The sequence below is a fragment of the Mustela erminea genome, chromosome 3 (genome assembly GCF_009829155.1).
Source record: "Mustela erminea isolate mMusErm1 chromosome 3, mMusErm1.Pri, whole genome shotgun sequence".
Taxonomy (NCBI): Eukaryota; Metazoa; Chordata; class Mammalia; order Carnivora; family Mustelidae; genus Mustela; species Mustela erminea.
The window spans coordinates 63,883,170-63,897,393 of record NC_045616.1 but is presented as its reverse complement, the minus strand read 5'-3'; the positions used below and the strand labels follow the sequence as shown (position 1 = coordinate 63,897,393).

The 14,224-nt window shown below is 38.7% G+C and overlaps 1 protein-coding gene across 1 annotated transcript in view; it reads right to left on the bottom strand.

The window, feature by feature from the left end:
- ANKRD31 (ankyrin repeat domain 31) overlaps positions 1 to 14,224 on the bottom strand; it is a 148,545-nt gene that overhangs the window by 7,716 nt on the left and 126,605 nt on the right. Inside the window, exons 24-25 of the mRNA XM_032335946.1 lie at positions 9,877 to 10,017; positions 124 to 226 (exon numbers count right to left, since the gene is read on the bottom strand). Of these exons, the coding sequence (XP_032191837.1) occupies positions 124 to 226; positions 9,877 to 10,017 (244 nt within the window). The remainder of the gene's footprint in view (positions 1 to 123; positions 227 to 9,876; positions 10,018 to 14,224) is intronic.

Genomic DNA, 14,224 nt, shown 5'->3' with positions numbered 1-14,224 from the left:
AAAATGCTATTGAATTGTTCACATAAGACAGTTATTTTCATGTTATACAAAAAAAGCAGTGCTGTCTCCATACCTTTGGGTGCCTTTCTCATGACTAAGAAATGGCTGTAGGTTTGCACGTACCTGGAAGACAAGGTTGATGTTGTTGAGGCACCACGACTGGCTCTGCAGGTATGGGCACTTCCTCAGAAACATACTTTAAAAGCTCCTTCCCCAGATATGTCACCTGCACATAATTAAGCACAGAATTTTAAAACTCTACATTTCGAAAGAAGCAAATACATCTGTCTGTTACAAGTTTTACCTTCAGTCAAATCTGCTCTGCCACCTTTTCTTTTTTTTAAATTTTATTAGAACCAAAGATATCCATTCATTTACTTAATATCAATGGATGCTTTTGTGCTATAATACGACTGAATATTCACAACAGACCATAAGCCCATGAAGCCTGAGATTTTATTATTTGGCCCTTTAGTGAAAATATTTTTTGACCCCTGCTGTTTATCATTAATTTTCTCATCCATTCACTTGTTAAACAACCATTAATCCAGCATCACTACTTTATAACATTAAAAAATTAATGTTGTACTAATAAAATCAAGCCAGAAAATAGGACTTTTCAAGAACTCAGACACTTTACTGATTAATAATATTTCAGGCCTGTGCATTCAAATTTTTTGGCTTTTTCTGGTTTGTTTTTGAACTTATTAGCTATTGTTTATCACCCCAAATATCAGATCTTAGGAATACCCACACACAAACACGCTGGTTGAGGCTGATGCAAACACTTGCCCTCTGGTTGCTGTCTTTGGGTTCCCTACTCCTAGTTCTAGGGCAGTCTGATAATAGACCCAGAAGCTAGGTTCACTGTAGTTCAACTGTCCAGTGTCCACTCAAACTTCCCTTCCTCCTGGATGCTTTCTTAGAACTTCCTAACTCCAATAATCAGTCCCTTCCTCTAGGCCCCCATCACTTTTATGCTCATATTTGTCAAGGCACTTATCCTACTAAAGTGAAATTATGTTAATATGTCTGTTTCCATTAACATAAGCTCCTTGAAGACAAGGTCTGTGTCATAATTATTTTTATACTCTTGGCACTTCACATAGTGCCTGACAATTGCAGGGGGAAAACCCTCTGAAATTCCAGCTCTTAAGCAAGAATCTTAAATTGTTTAACCTCAATTTGTACATTTGTAAAACAAGTACCTCCAGCTTATTAGGTTGTTGTGAGGATAAGAATAAATAATATATGAAAAGCATTTGGCATACTGTCTAGCACATTCTGAGTGCTCAATAATTGCCCGTTATTTACCAGAATGGGGGCAGACAGAAGAAAAAGGGATCTGGAAGGTTTAGGCCCCCTCTGGGCTCAATCCCATAACTAAAGGAACTTTGTAATGGAAATGGAACCTCTCAGTCTACCCAGTGTGCTAACCCATCACCATTTGCCATGGAAGGATAGATGAGGCCTCTGAATGCCATTAGTTAGCTCTCCAAACAACTAACAATTAGAAACAATGGGTTTTGTTCATGTTGTGCCCAGACAATAACCAAAACACCTTCTACACCCATCAATGTGCAGGTTCAGTATGTTCTCACCAACGTTTCAGATTTAAAGTATATTTTTATCCGTTAATACTAGGTAATATAAAGTAGTAAAACTATACCTTAGTAGCCTTAGAGGTCATGAGTCCGTACAGATCTTAAATACACCACTGGGGTAATTGAGACATCAAAAGTACACAGCTTTAAGAAAAATCTACCAAGTTAAGTACCTAGTTCCCACAAGGTGGGAGTGATTTATTCAACAAGGATAATAATATATACATCTTAAAATGAACAGGCACTAGGTCACTCCTGGAAACTGTCCATTTCATAATAGTGTCTGTGCTCTAGTTGGCTAAAGCGTAAGAGCAAACAGTCATCACATTTGCATATAACTGAAACTTTGACTTCTCAACTAAATCTTGAATGAAAATCTAGCTCATATGCCTTCTCTCAGAGGCATGTAGGAAGAGCTGTAGGCGAGGTTCTTAGGGTCTTAGACTGGATGCTGCCAGCAATCTTGACAACTTCACCACTCAAAATCCATTTTGGGTTGGGTGATGGGATGCCACCTTCCCCCAGATGAAAACAGTAATAAAGCTGGAATTAGGGCAAGGTATATTCTGTAAGGCTATCTGTAGGTTGTTGTATTCTTACTTTTCTAAAAAGTAGAACTGCAGGAAGGGCTTTATCCTAAGGCCACTAATTCTCTCCCGGAAGCTCTTAGGCAGAAGGTCTATTGTCCTCAGAAATCAGTTTATGCTGACTCCCTAATACCATACTTAGGGAAGAAATGGCATGAATGCATGTGTGTGTGTGTGTGTGAGTGTTTGTCTGAGTTGGGGTGGAAGGATGATTCAGTTAGCCACTATCCTGGAAATGGAGTTAATTGGCCAAGTGAAATTATTAATTAACTTTATTTGGTAAGGTCTCTGAAGAAATAAAGTTTAATCTCAATTGTCATTAATTGCAGTAACAAATGTTTCTCTATATCTTACATTCTAACATGCATCAAGAAAAAATGTAAAATACAATCCGCCTTTAAGAATTAAAGAGGTGTCCAAGAACTTTTTCCCTGCTAGAGCTCCATTTGAAAATTTGAAAATATCAGTCCATTTTATCTATGTCTTCAGGAAAACTATTTGTTGGTACTAATGGGAATCTGTTCATGGATGACCAAATGACTGTTTTAATTCCATTTCAAATTTTGTGAAGCAAGTTCTTTTTTTTTTTTTTTTTCAAGATTTTATTTATTTATTTGGCAGAGAGAGAAATCACAAGTAGGCAGAGAGGCAGGCAGCGGTGGTGGGGGAAGCAGGCTCCCTGCTGAGCAGAGGGCCCGGTGGAGGGCTTGATCCCAGGCAGAAGCTTAACCCACTGAGCCACCCAGGCGCCCCATGAAGCAAGTTCTTAATAAATTTGCACTACCCCAAGAAGAAGAAAGAGGAAAGGATAATTGTTTTTGATCTCAGGAGGTGAGGGGGAGGGATGGAGGAAGGCAAACAAGCAAAAGAAAACTGTCAGTTTTCTTTTAGGTTCTCTGTAACACAAAAATACATTTTGGCTAAAAAGTAAAATAATTCTCAAATATTTGAGAAGGTAGTATCAAAATGTAGTAACTGCCACGAAAGAGCTGATCCTGGGAAAATGATGATGGAAGCAAAGTTCATCTTCATACCACCTACCTCCTCCCAATCCCCATCCTAAAGTACCCCCTTCTCCACTTCCCATGGGTACTCCATGCAGCTCCAGGCAAAAGAAGGGCAGTATGCCTTTCGTACTATTTATGTTTTCAGGATTTACCCCTCTTGGATATTTGTATTTTAAAAGGACCCACATCTCAATTATACTGCATTAATGAAAGAAAGGACAAGAACCACATGATCCTCTCAACAGATGCAGAAAAAGCATTTGACAAAGTATGGCATCCTTTTTTAATTAAAACTTTTCACAGTGTAGGTATAGAGATAGATATCATAGAAGCCCACAGTGACTATCATTCTCAGCAGGGAAAAACAGAACTTTTCTCCTAAGGTCAGGAACATGGCAGGGATGTCCAGTATCACCACTGCTGTTCAACATAGTACTAGAAGTCCTAGCCTCAGCAATCAGACAACAAAAAAGAAATAAAAGGCATCCTGATCAGCAAAGAAATCAAACTCACTTTTCACAGATGACATGATATTTTATGTGGAAAACCCAAAAGACTCCACACCCAAATTGCTAGAACTCATGCAGGAATTCAGCAAATCAGTTGCATTTCCATATACTAACAATGAGAGAGAAAAAGAAATTAAGGAATTGATCCCACTTAAAATTGCCCCAAAAGCTATAAGATACCTAGGAATAAATCTAACCAAAGAGGAAATGCATCTATACTCTCAAAACCATAAAACACTCATGAAAGAAATTGAGAAAGACACAAAGAAATGGAAAATGTTCCATGCTCATGGAAAAACAAATATTGTAAAAACGTCTATGCTACCTAGACAAATGCAATCCTTATGAAAATACCATCAACATTTTTCACAGAGTGGGAACAAACAGTCCTAAAATTTGTATGGAACCAGAAAAGACCCTGAATAGCTAGAGGAATGTCCAAAAAGAAAACCAAAGGTGGTGGAGTCATTGCGAACTTCAAGCTGTATTACAAAGCTGTAATCATCAAGACAGTATGCTACTGGCACAAAAACAGACACACAGATACATGGAACAGAATAGAGAATCCAGAAATGGACCATCAACTCTATGATCAACTAATCTGTGATAAAGCAGGAAAGAATATCCAATGGAAAAAAGACAGTCTCTCTTAAGTAGTGTTGGGAAAATAGGACAGTCATGTGCAGAAGAATGAAACATGACCGTTTTCTTACAACACACACAAAAATAGACTCAAAATGGATGAAAAACCTAAATGTGAGACAGAAATCTATCAAAATCCTAGAGGAGAACACAGGCAGCAACCTCTTTGACCTCAGCCGTAGCAACTTCTTCCTAGAAACATGGTGAAAGGCACGGGAAACAAGAGCAAAAATGAACTACTGGGACTTCATCAAAATAAAAAGCTTTTTCACAGCAAGGGAAACAGTCAACAAAACCAAAAGACAACGACAGAATGGGAGAAGATATCTGCAAATGTCTTATCAGATAAAGGACTAGTATAAAGCACTTATCAAACTCAACACCCAAAGAACTAATAATCCAATCAAGAAATGGAAAGAAGACATGAACAGACATTTCTCCAAAGAAAACTTACAAATGCCCAACAGACAAATGAAAAAATGCTCAACATCACTTGGCATCAGGGAAATACAAATCAAAACCACAATGAGATACCACCTTGCACTCATGAGAATGGCTAAAATTAACAAGTCAAGAAATGACAGATGTTGGGGAGGATGCAGAGAAACAGGATTCCTCTTACACTATTGGTGGGAATGAAAAGCAGCCACTTTGGAAAGAGTATAGAGATTCCTCAAAAAGTTAAAAATGGAACTACTCTATAACCTAGCAACTGCACTACTAGGGATTCACCCCAAAGATACAAATCCAAAGGGACACCTGCACCCCAATGTTTATAGCAGCAATGTCCACAACAGCCAAACTATGGAAAGATCCCAGATGTCCACCGACAGATGAATGGATAAAGAAGATGTGGTAAACAGATCTACAATGGAATATTATGCAGCCATCAAAAATGAAATCTTGCCATTTGCAACAATATGGATGGAACTAGAAGATATTCTGCTAAGCGAAATAAGTCAATCAGAAAAAGACAAATATCATATGATGTCACTAATATACAGAATTTAAAAAACAAAACTGATGAATATAGGGGAAGAGAGGAAAAAAATGAATAAGACAATATCAGAGAGGGAGACAAACCATAAGAGACTCTTAGTCATAGGAAACAGGGTTACTGGAGGGGAGATGGGTGGGGGGATGGGGTAACAGGGTGATGGGCATTAAGGAGGGCATGTGATGTAATGAGCACTGGGTATTATATAAGACTGATGAATCCCTGACCTCTACCCCTGAAACTAAAAATACATTATATGTTAATTAAGTGAATTTAAACTAAAACAAAAACAAAAACCAAAAAGGCCACCCATCTCCTTTTTTGTGGTGTGGTTTGATCCTATATATCCACGTCTCCTGAATAGAAGCTGGGCTCATAGGAAGTGTAAGTTAAGATACCCTGGGGATGAATAATTGACCAGTGAGGATGGCTGGCAGTCGAGATCAACAATTTTCATCACTGTTTTAAAAAAGATTGATTTTAGCGGGAAAGCGCATAAGTTGGAGGAAGGGCAGAGGGAGAGGGAGACATGCAGACTCCCCACTAAGCAGGGAGCCTGATTGGGGGCTTGATCCTGGCATCCTGAGATCAAGATCTGAACCCAAATCAAGAGTTGGACATATAATTAACTGAGCCACCCAGGTGCCCCAGTAATTTCCATCACTTTCTATACTCCTACCTCAACCTTCGGTATTTTGATATTCCTAATCATGGGGGTAGGAGGAATTAAAACATTTCAAAGTGTGTTGGGTGACGGGTAACCATACAGAAAAGTTAATACTAAATCCAAAGTAGTGAATTTTTAAGGGTGGAAATTCACAGAGTGAGTCATTTGAATGGGAAGTATGTTTGCACAAGAGAGCTGTTAATGCTTGTTCGGTCACTGCCCAAAAAGGCAGTCTGTTTGTCGTTTGCAAATCCAGTCCTAAGCATTCACAAAAATAAACTGTCATTGCCATTCTTATTTTCATACCACAACTGTATCACAAAAAGGCATTTTTTTTTCCTGTGGAAGTAGACAATTTTTGCTACAGAAGAATGAGACTTGGCATAAAGACAGCTAGGTAATACTGTATGTGCTCTTATGAGTTCAGGGCAACCTGTTTCCAATGAAAGGAATGTGGCTTCCCTTCTGTCATTGTTGTAAATGTAGAAAATAATGTTTTTATTAAAAATAATTTATTATTAAAAATAATAATTATTTTATTTTATTTTATTTTTTTAAACTCTAAACATACATTTTAACTTATTGAGATATAATGTATACATAAAATGCATTCTTTCAAATGTAGAATTTGATGAATTAAGAAAAAAACACATTGTGGTAACCACTACCCACATGACATATAGAATATTTCCATCCCTAGCCCCAAATTCCCTAATATCTTTTCCCAGCTAGTTTCCCCCACCTCCTGGACCTACATAATCCATGTGATTTTTATCACTACAGGTGAATTTCACATAAATATCATACATTATGTACAGTTGACACTTGAACAACATGGGTTTGAACTGCAGGGTGGATATTTTTTTTTAAATAATAACAATATGGGTTTGAACTGCAGGGTGGATATTTTTAAAAAAATGATAATAATTAAGGAACCTTAAGACCAGGTTCTAGTCCTGGTTCTGGCACTTAACTGGCCTTGAGGCTAATCAAACCACCTAATCTCCTATAACTCTGGTTTTACATCCATAGATAAACAGTCGACTTTCTTACTTCATGAGGTTGTGAAAAAATATATGTAAAAGGCTTTATAAATCACACATGGCTATGCAAGTCCTAGAATCTCCACACTGGAAGGGTCTTTAGAGACAATTAGCACTACTACTTATTTTATATGTGAGAAAAATGAGGATCAGAAAGGTTAAGTGACTTGATCTAGATCGGGGATTCTTACTCCAGGCTGCCTATTACAATTACCTGGAAAGCTTTTTAAAATATTACCACCTGGTCTTCAATTAAGACTATTAAGTCAGGGCACCTGGGTTAAGCCTCTGCCTCGTTCAGGTGATTTCAGGGTCCTGGGATTGAGCCCCACGTCAGGCTCTCTGCTCAGCAGGGAGCCTGCTTTCCCCCGTCTCTTTGCCTGCCTCTCTGCCTACTTGTGATCTCTTTCTGTCAAATAAATAGAAAAAATCTTAAAAAAAATATTAAGTCAGAAGGTATGGGGCTGTGGTCCACCAAGTGATTCTGATGTGTAGGCAGAATTGAAAACCATTCCCAGATCAAGTAACTTATCAACAGTAGAACCAGAAACTAGCTTGCCTCCTGTTTCCCATCCAGAGATCACTCCGCCATATCAGGATGATACCTAATAGCCATGAGGCTGCAGGAGTGAGAGGAATCCGTGATGCCCAGTGGGGAGTAAGCATCAGGATTCCCTGTATAGCAGTCCAGCTGCTTGGGTAGGAAGTATGAGTCATCTGTGTCTAATGGCTCTGTCATTCTGTCTGAGGCAGGATAAGACTTAGTTTTCTGACATTACTTACCTAATGACCAAATATTCCTGGACTCATAGCCACACCAGCAGTCTCAGAATCAATCAGTAGAAACGTTTACATTTACTAATGTAGCAAGAAACTCCTGTCATTGAGAAGTGACTATGAATTCAAGAGTTCCCTCAAGACAAGAAGAGGTAGAGGTTTCTGTGGTAAGTTTTAAAAGAGGATTTTAAATATTGTGAAAACTCTCACCAGGGTAGTGTTTCTCAGTCTAGGGGATTTGTTAGAGGTACATGAGTCCCTATAGTAATTCTTATTTTTAAAGATTTTATTTAGTTATTTGAGAGAGTGAGAATGAGAGAGAGAGCGTGAGAGACAGAGCATGAAAGTGGGGAGGGTCAGAGGGAGAAGCAGACTCCCCGCTGAGCAGGGAGCCTGATGCAGGAATCTATCCTGGGACTCCAGGATCATGACCTGGACTGAAGGCAGTTGCCCAACCAACTGAGCCACCCAGGTGCCCCCTATGGTAATTTTTTAAACTGTTTAGGATAATAATAATAAAAAAATCTAAGTCTACTTAGATAATCTGTATGAATATCTTACACCCAAGAATCCTCCTAATTGTAGTGCCTGCATTTGCCTTTGGCTTCCCTATCACATAGGTGTTAAACCATATGACTAACTGATATGGCTGATGAGAAAAGACCAGAGGCAACGTGATATATAAATGAGGCTTAAGTACAGAGTGAGGGCCAAATGATGTCACAGTCAGCTATTCAAAAGCAGAAAATGCAGTAGTTCCAATAAAGAAAAAGAGTGGGAGAAGTGAGTCATCACTGGGCACACTAAGCAGAGGCATGATAAGCTCAAAAAAACTTAACTACAGAAACCAGTACCATATTCATGCTGTAGACTATTATAGCAAAATGATATAATCTATCACAAGTTTAAGAAACTTTTTAATAAAAAGGGATTTCCAATGGTAAAATGTTAATTCCTCGCATGTACATATGATTTATGAACTGTGGAAAGTACTGAGCGGGTGAAAAGCAGATGATCTGGTGACTCCAGGGGTGGAAAATGAACAAGGAAAAAAACCTTTTAGAAAAAAAAAAAAAAACCCCAACGACTATAAAGTAGAGGCAATCTAAGATGTACTGATCTAAGTGAAGGAACTAAAACACAGTTTTGGAAGCACCTGCAACAAAAGTCTAGGATACCAGAAAACAGATTACGGAGAAGGAAGGAGAGGAGGAGCTAAGAGGAATGGTGAGCAGAGCTAAGTGAGACAAAAAAAGAGAGAAGAAACTGCCTTTTATTACTCAGGCACTGCGGCTTACTGTAATGGACAGTGGAGGCTGAAGGGATTTGTAGTTCTGTTTAACAGTAATGGTGGATGTCTGAGGAGTCACACTTTCCTCAGTGAATCATTGTAAGACTGTTCCCTTAAGTGTGGCCATGGACATCTGAAGATGGCTGTTCATTGGATTTCAAGGGTGTCAGTCATTAATAGTCTTGAAATTTGTGGTTAAACTGGGTTTATAACTCAGAAGACAGAATTGTGGGGAAGACTACTAAGTCCAGGAAGTTGGAATGAAAAATATTTCTTTTGGGGGGGTGGCAACTGATGGATAAAATTGTGTTCAAACAAAAGTACACCATAACTTTTGTGGTTTTTTGGCTGCTTGCCCATTCCTTTGTCTTTAGGGGAAGTTATCCTTCATTGCATCAGAATACTAACATATAACTAAATGGTCAACACATCAGAGGTCTCAGATTTTCTATGTGGAGTCACAAAGACCTGAAATCACTTGGGAGGATAACAGGGGAAGATTGAGGGCATTTGAATTTCTGAGACTAGATGAGGACCAAAGAAGGAGAGGGTGTCAGCTGTCCAACTCTGTCCCTGGGGATTTGTGGCAAACAAGAGTTGTGGGAGAAAGCACATAGCATATTGTAGAAGGAACATGAGGACAAAAGCTAGCTTGGAGAACTTCAGATTTCTTAAAAAGTAGTTTTATCATAAAAAAATAGGTACCTTTCCATTTGAACATGAAGTTACAGATAAACTTAAGAATTACCCACCTTACTCCAAGCATAATTCCAAGTCACGTAACTGTCGCCTCCTAGAAGATCCTTGAGCCAGGTGACTGGATTTTGATAAATCTGACCGTTTTCTACCTTAATTTTACCACTCACTAAAACACTGGCTTTGTGGGTAGTCTCCTGAAATTCAAAATAAAACAAAAATTAAGAAGGAAAAATACCTGAAATATGTGAACTTCTGCTTTTGGTCATGATGAAGTAATAGGAACCAGACTTACCGTAACCAACAAAAAACATACAACATATATGGAGCAATGGTTTACAGCCAAACATCAGCCAACAAAGCACAGTGATGCCTGAGAAGTGAGAAATTAATGAGGTGAGCCTTCCAAGTGTCCCAGCTCACTGCCTTGAGAGTTTCCAGGTGCAGGGAGAGGGAATCCAGGCAAACCCTATGGACTTCCTGAGTTGAGGAGAAAGAGCAGAATCCATGGAGGTAAAGTGCCTAGAGTTTCCAGGACAGAATACTGTAGAAGAAATAAATACAAAGAGAACTTTGAAGATCTTCAGGGGGTCCTCTTCAAGTATTCACCTGAGTAGTGGCTGGCCATATTTGAGGGCAAATTACCCAGGGCTGGGAAAGGAACCACCGGAGAAGAGTAGAAGTAATGACACCTGCCATATTCGAAGGTTAGAAATAGTACCTGTTCCCAAGAGCAAGACTAGAAAACTTCAAAACTGGTGGGGCTTTGGTTGGGTACAGAATAGCCTTACCTCGGGAATGGGAAATAATTAGCCCTAGATTGAACATATGCTCCAATCCTTCTTACCAAATCTTAAAAGCAAAACCCACAAGGATCAAATTATTTCCAAGGAACTTAACTGTATCTTAGAACAGATCTACAAAATATTTATAAGAATACAAAAATATCCAGCATCCAACCAGATAGATTTCACAATGTGTGGGATTCAATAAAAAGTTAATAGGCCTGGAAAGAAGTAGGAAAATACAACCCAGACAGAAGAGATAGAGCAATGAACTGAAAATGACCAAGAACTAGTAAGAATGTTAGCATTAGCAGATAAAGACATAAAGTAGTTATTACAATCATATTACACATGTTCAAAAGTTATGTGGAGAATGGAAAATATTTTTAGAAAGACCAAAATCAAAATTCTAGAGGTGAAAATTACAATGTATGAGATGAAGAATACACTGGATAGGATTAGTTAGAGATTAGGCATTTTAATCAAAAAGATTAGTAAATTCAAAGACAAAGCAGTAAGTACTGCATAAAAATGAAACAGAGAAAAGAGAATTTTAAAAAATGAACAGATCATCAGTGAATTGTGAAATGATTTCAAGCAATCCAATACGTGTGAAATAAGAGGTTCAAAAAGGAAAGAAGGGAAGAAAAAACATTTGAAGAAATAATGGCTTAAATTTTTCCACATCTGAGGTTCAAATGTGGAACCCAGAGATTCAAGAAATTCAATAACCCCTAAGCATAAGAAACATGAAAAAAAATCAGCTAATGCTCCTCATGATCAAAATTGCTTAAAACCAGATAAAATCTTAAAAGCAGCCAGAAGGAGCACTTACAGAGGAGCCAGAAGGAGTACTGACAGAGGAACGAGGTTAAGAACAACAGTGTATTTAAACAATGCAAGCAAGTAAACAGTAGAGCAACATCTTTAAATTACTCGAAGGAAAAAACTCTTTCAACATAGAAGTCTACTGGGGCATCTGGGTGGCTCAGTGGGTTAAGCCTCTGCCTTCAGCTCAGGTCATGATCTCAGAGTCCTGGGATCGAGCCCTGGATCGGGCTCTCTGCTCAGCAGGGAGGCTGCTTCCCCCTCTCTGCCTGCCTCTGCCTACTTGTGATCTCTCTCTGTCAAATAAATAAATAAAATCTTTTAAAAAAAACCCAACAGCATAGAAGTCTATTATCTAGCAAGAATATCTTTCAAAAGTGAAGGTGAAATAAACTTTTTTTCAGACATCCAAAAGTCAAAGGAGTCATTATCAACAGAAGACCTTCCAAACATGAAATGTTAAAGACAGTCCTCCAAGCAGAAGAAAAATGACAGCAATTGGCAATCAGGATCTACATAAAGGAAACAAAAGCAGAAATAGTAACTACATGAGAAAAATATTTTCTTACTATTTAAATCTACTTAAAAGATAATTGACTGCTTAAACAAAAATAATAATCAAGTGTGGAATTTATAACATTAGATAAAGGTAAAATATAAGATAACACAAAGGTCAGGAGTAGAGAAATGGAAGCATTCTAGTTTGAGGTTCTTACAGTATACATGATGTGGTACAATAATACTTACAGGTAGACTGGGAGAAATTAAGAATACGTACTATAAACTCTAAAGCCAAAATGGAAGTAAAAAGAATTGTAGCTAATAAACCAACAAAAGAGCTAAAGCATAAAAAATGAAAGAGGGAACAAAGAAGAGATGAGAGAAAAAGAAAACAGATGCCATGTGACAGATTTAAATGTAACTATATCAAAAGTCTCACTGAATGTAATATTCTTTTTAAAAAGAAATTTATTTGAGGGGCACCTGGGTGGCTCAGTGGGTTAAAGCCTTTGACTTCGGCTTGGGTCATGATCCAGCGGTCCTGGGATTGAGGCCCGAGTCGGGCTCTCTGCTTGGCGGGGAGCCTGCTTCCTCCAGGCTCTCTCTCTGTCTGCCTCTCTGCCTACTTGTGATCTCTGTCAAATAAATAAATAAAATCTTAAAAAAAAAAAAAAGAAATTTATTTGAGAGAGAGAGAGAGAAAGCATGAGAGCACATGAGTGGGGGGAGGGGCAGAAAGAGAAGCAGGGCCTCCCTGCTGAGCAGGGAGCCTGATGCGGGACGTGATCCCAGGACCCTGAGATCATGATCTGAGCTAAAGTCAGATGCTTAACTGAATAAGCCACCCAGGCACCCTGGAATGTAAATACTCGAGAATCAACTTCTGGAATAACAATGTGAGGATCCAGTCCCAGATGAAAAGTATTTTTAAAAATTGTTTAAATCTGGAAATGGTCATAAATGCATGCAGCAAATAAAGAGCCCTCTATTCAGTAAAATCTATGACAATTACATGGGGGGAAAAAAAAGGTAAGTCTGTGTATGTGAGCCAAGATTGCCTTCTTCCTCTCCCTTCCCAGCTCAGTGAGATGCAGATTCCACTCCAAACTGTGCAGCCAAGAACACAGGGCTCCCTCTCCCAATAGCCTCCAACCACAGGGCTACCTTCATGTTGGGGCAAGGATAACAGCATTCTCATCTTGCCCTCAGCTATCTCTTGCTAAGGCTAAGTTTTGAGTGAATGCAGCCAAGAGGTGGGGAATCCCTTCTGCTTAGCCTGTACTGGTGGGGCAGAGGCTCCACCTTTGGCATGGTGGCACTGAGATTAGTAGGACCCTGATCACCCCTGCCTGGCTTATAAGGTAGTGGCTTAATGTCAGGAGAGACAAGCTGTAAAGGCATGAGGCCAATGTGCCCACCTTGGCTAAATCCTCAGTTCCTAAAGCTAGGGTGTCATTCAGAGAAAAGTTATGTTCCCACCCCAGATCCAGACCTATGGCACGGAGATTTTTGTCTGGGAAAAGAAGAAAGCCTAAAACAGATGGTTCCTAATCTCCTCCAAAGGAAATGACTTCATTTACAACAGAACATGGAGAAGTTCAAGCTCAAGGGCACTTTAAAGGCAGTATAGGTAGTGGTAAAAAGTAGTTGAAAGTAAATTGGTAGAGTCACTGGGGATACAGGCTGAATTGCAGGCTGGCTAGTTTTTAGAAGAGAACTGGGAAAATAAATAGTAAGGAAGAGCATTCCTAGAGTCAGAATAAAACTCAAACACTGACTTCATAAACTATCCCTTCAAAGGGATACAATTGACTAGATTAGTCTATACAGCAATTTATGCTCTAGGTCATCACTGAAAACAATATAATAATTAATCAGCAATAACTGGAGCTTAACAGCTAGGTATGCACAGGGAAAGAGAGAGTCAAAGAGAGACCTGCCAAGGTCTCAGTCCATGTGGTATAGTATCAAAAGTTTAACACTACAGTAAGGAAAAATAACCTCCACTAAAACATTCTAGCCAGTAGCTAAATAAGGAAGCAAATAACAATAACAAGCCTAAGAGAAGGTGGGAGCCAGTACACAGAGTTGCTACATCTTTCAAACTATCTATAATGTTCAGTCCAACCAAAAATTGACACATATGGAAAAACAGTAAAGTATGACACATACACCAAAACAAATAAAGCAACAGAAAACATCTGTGAGAATGACTAAATGTTGGATTTAACAAAGACTTCTAATCAGTCATTATAAAAATGTTAACAGATGAAAGAAACCATAATCTAAA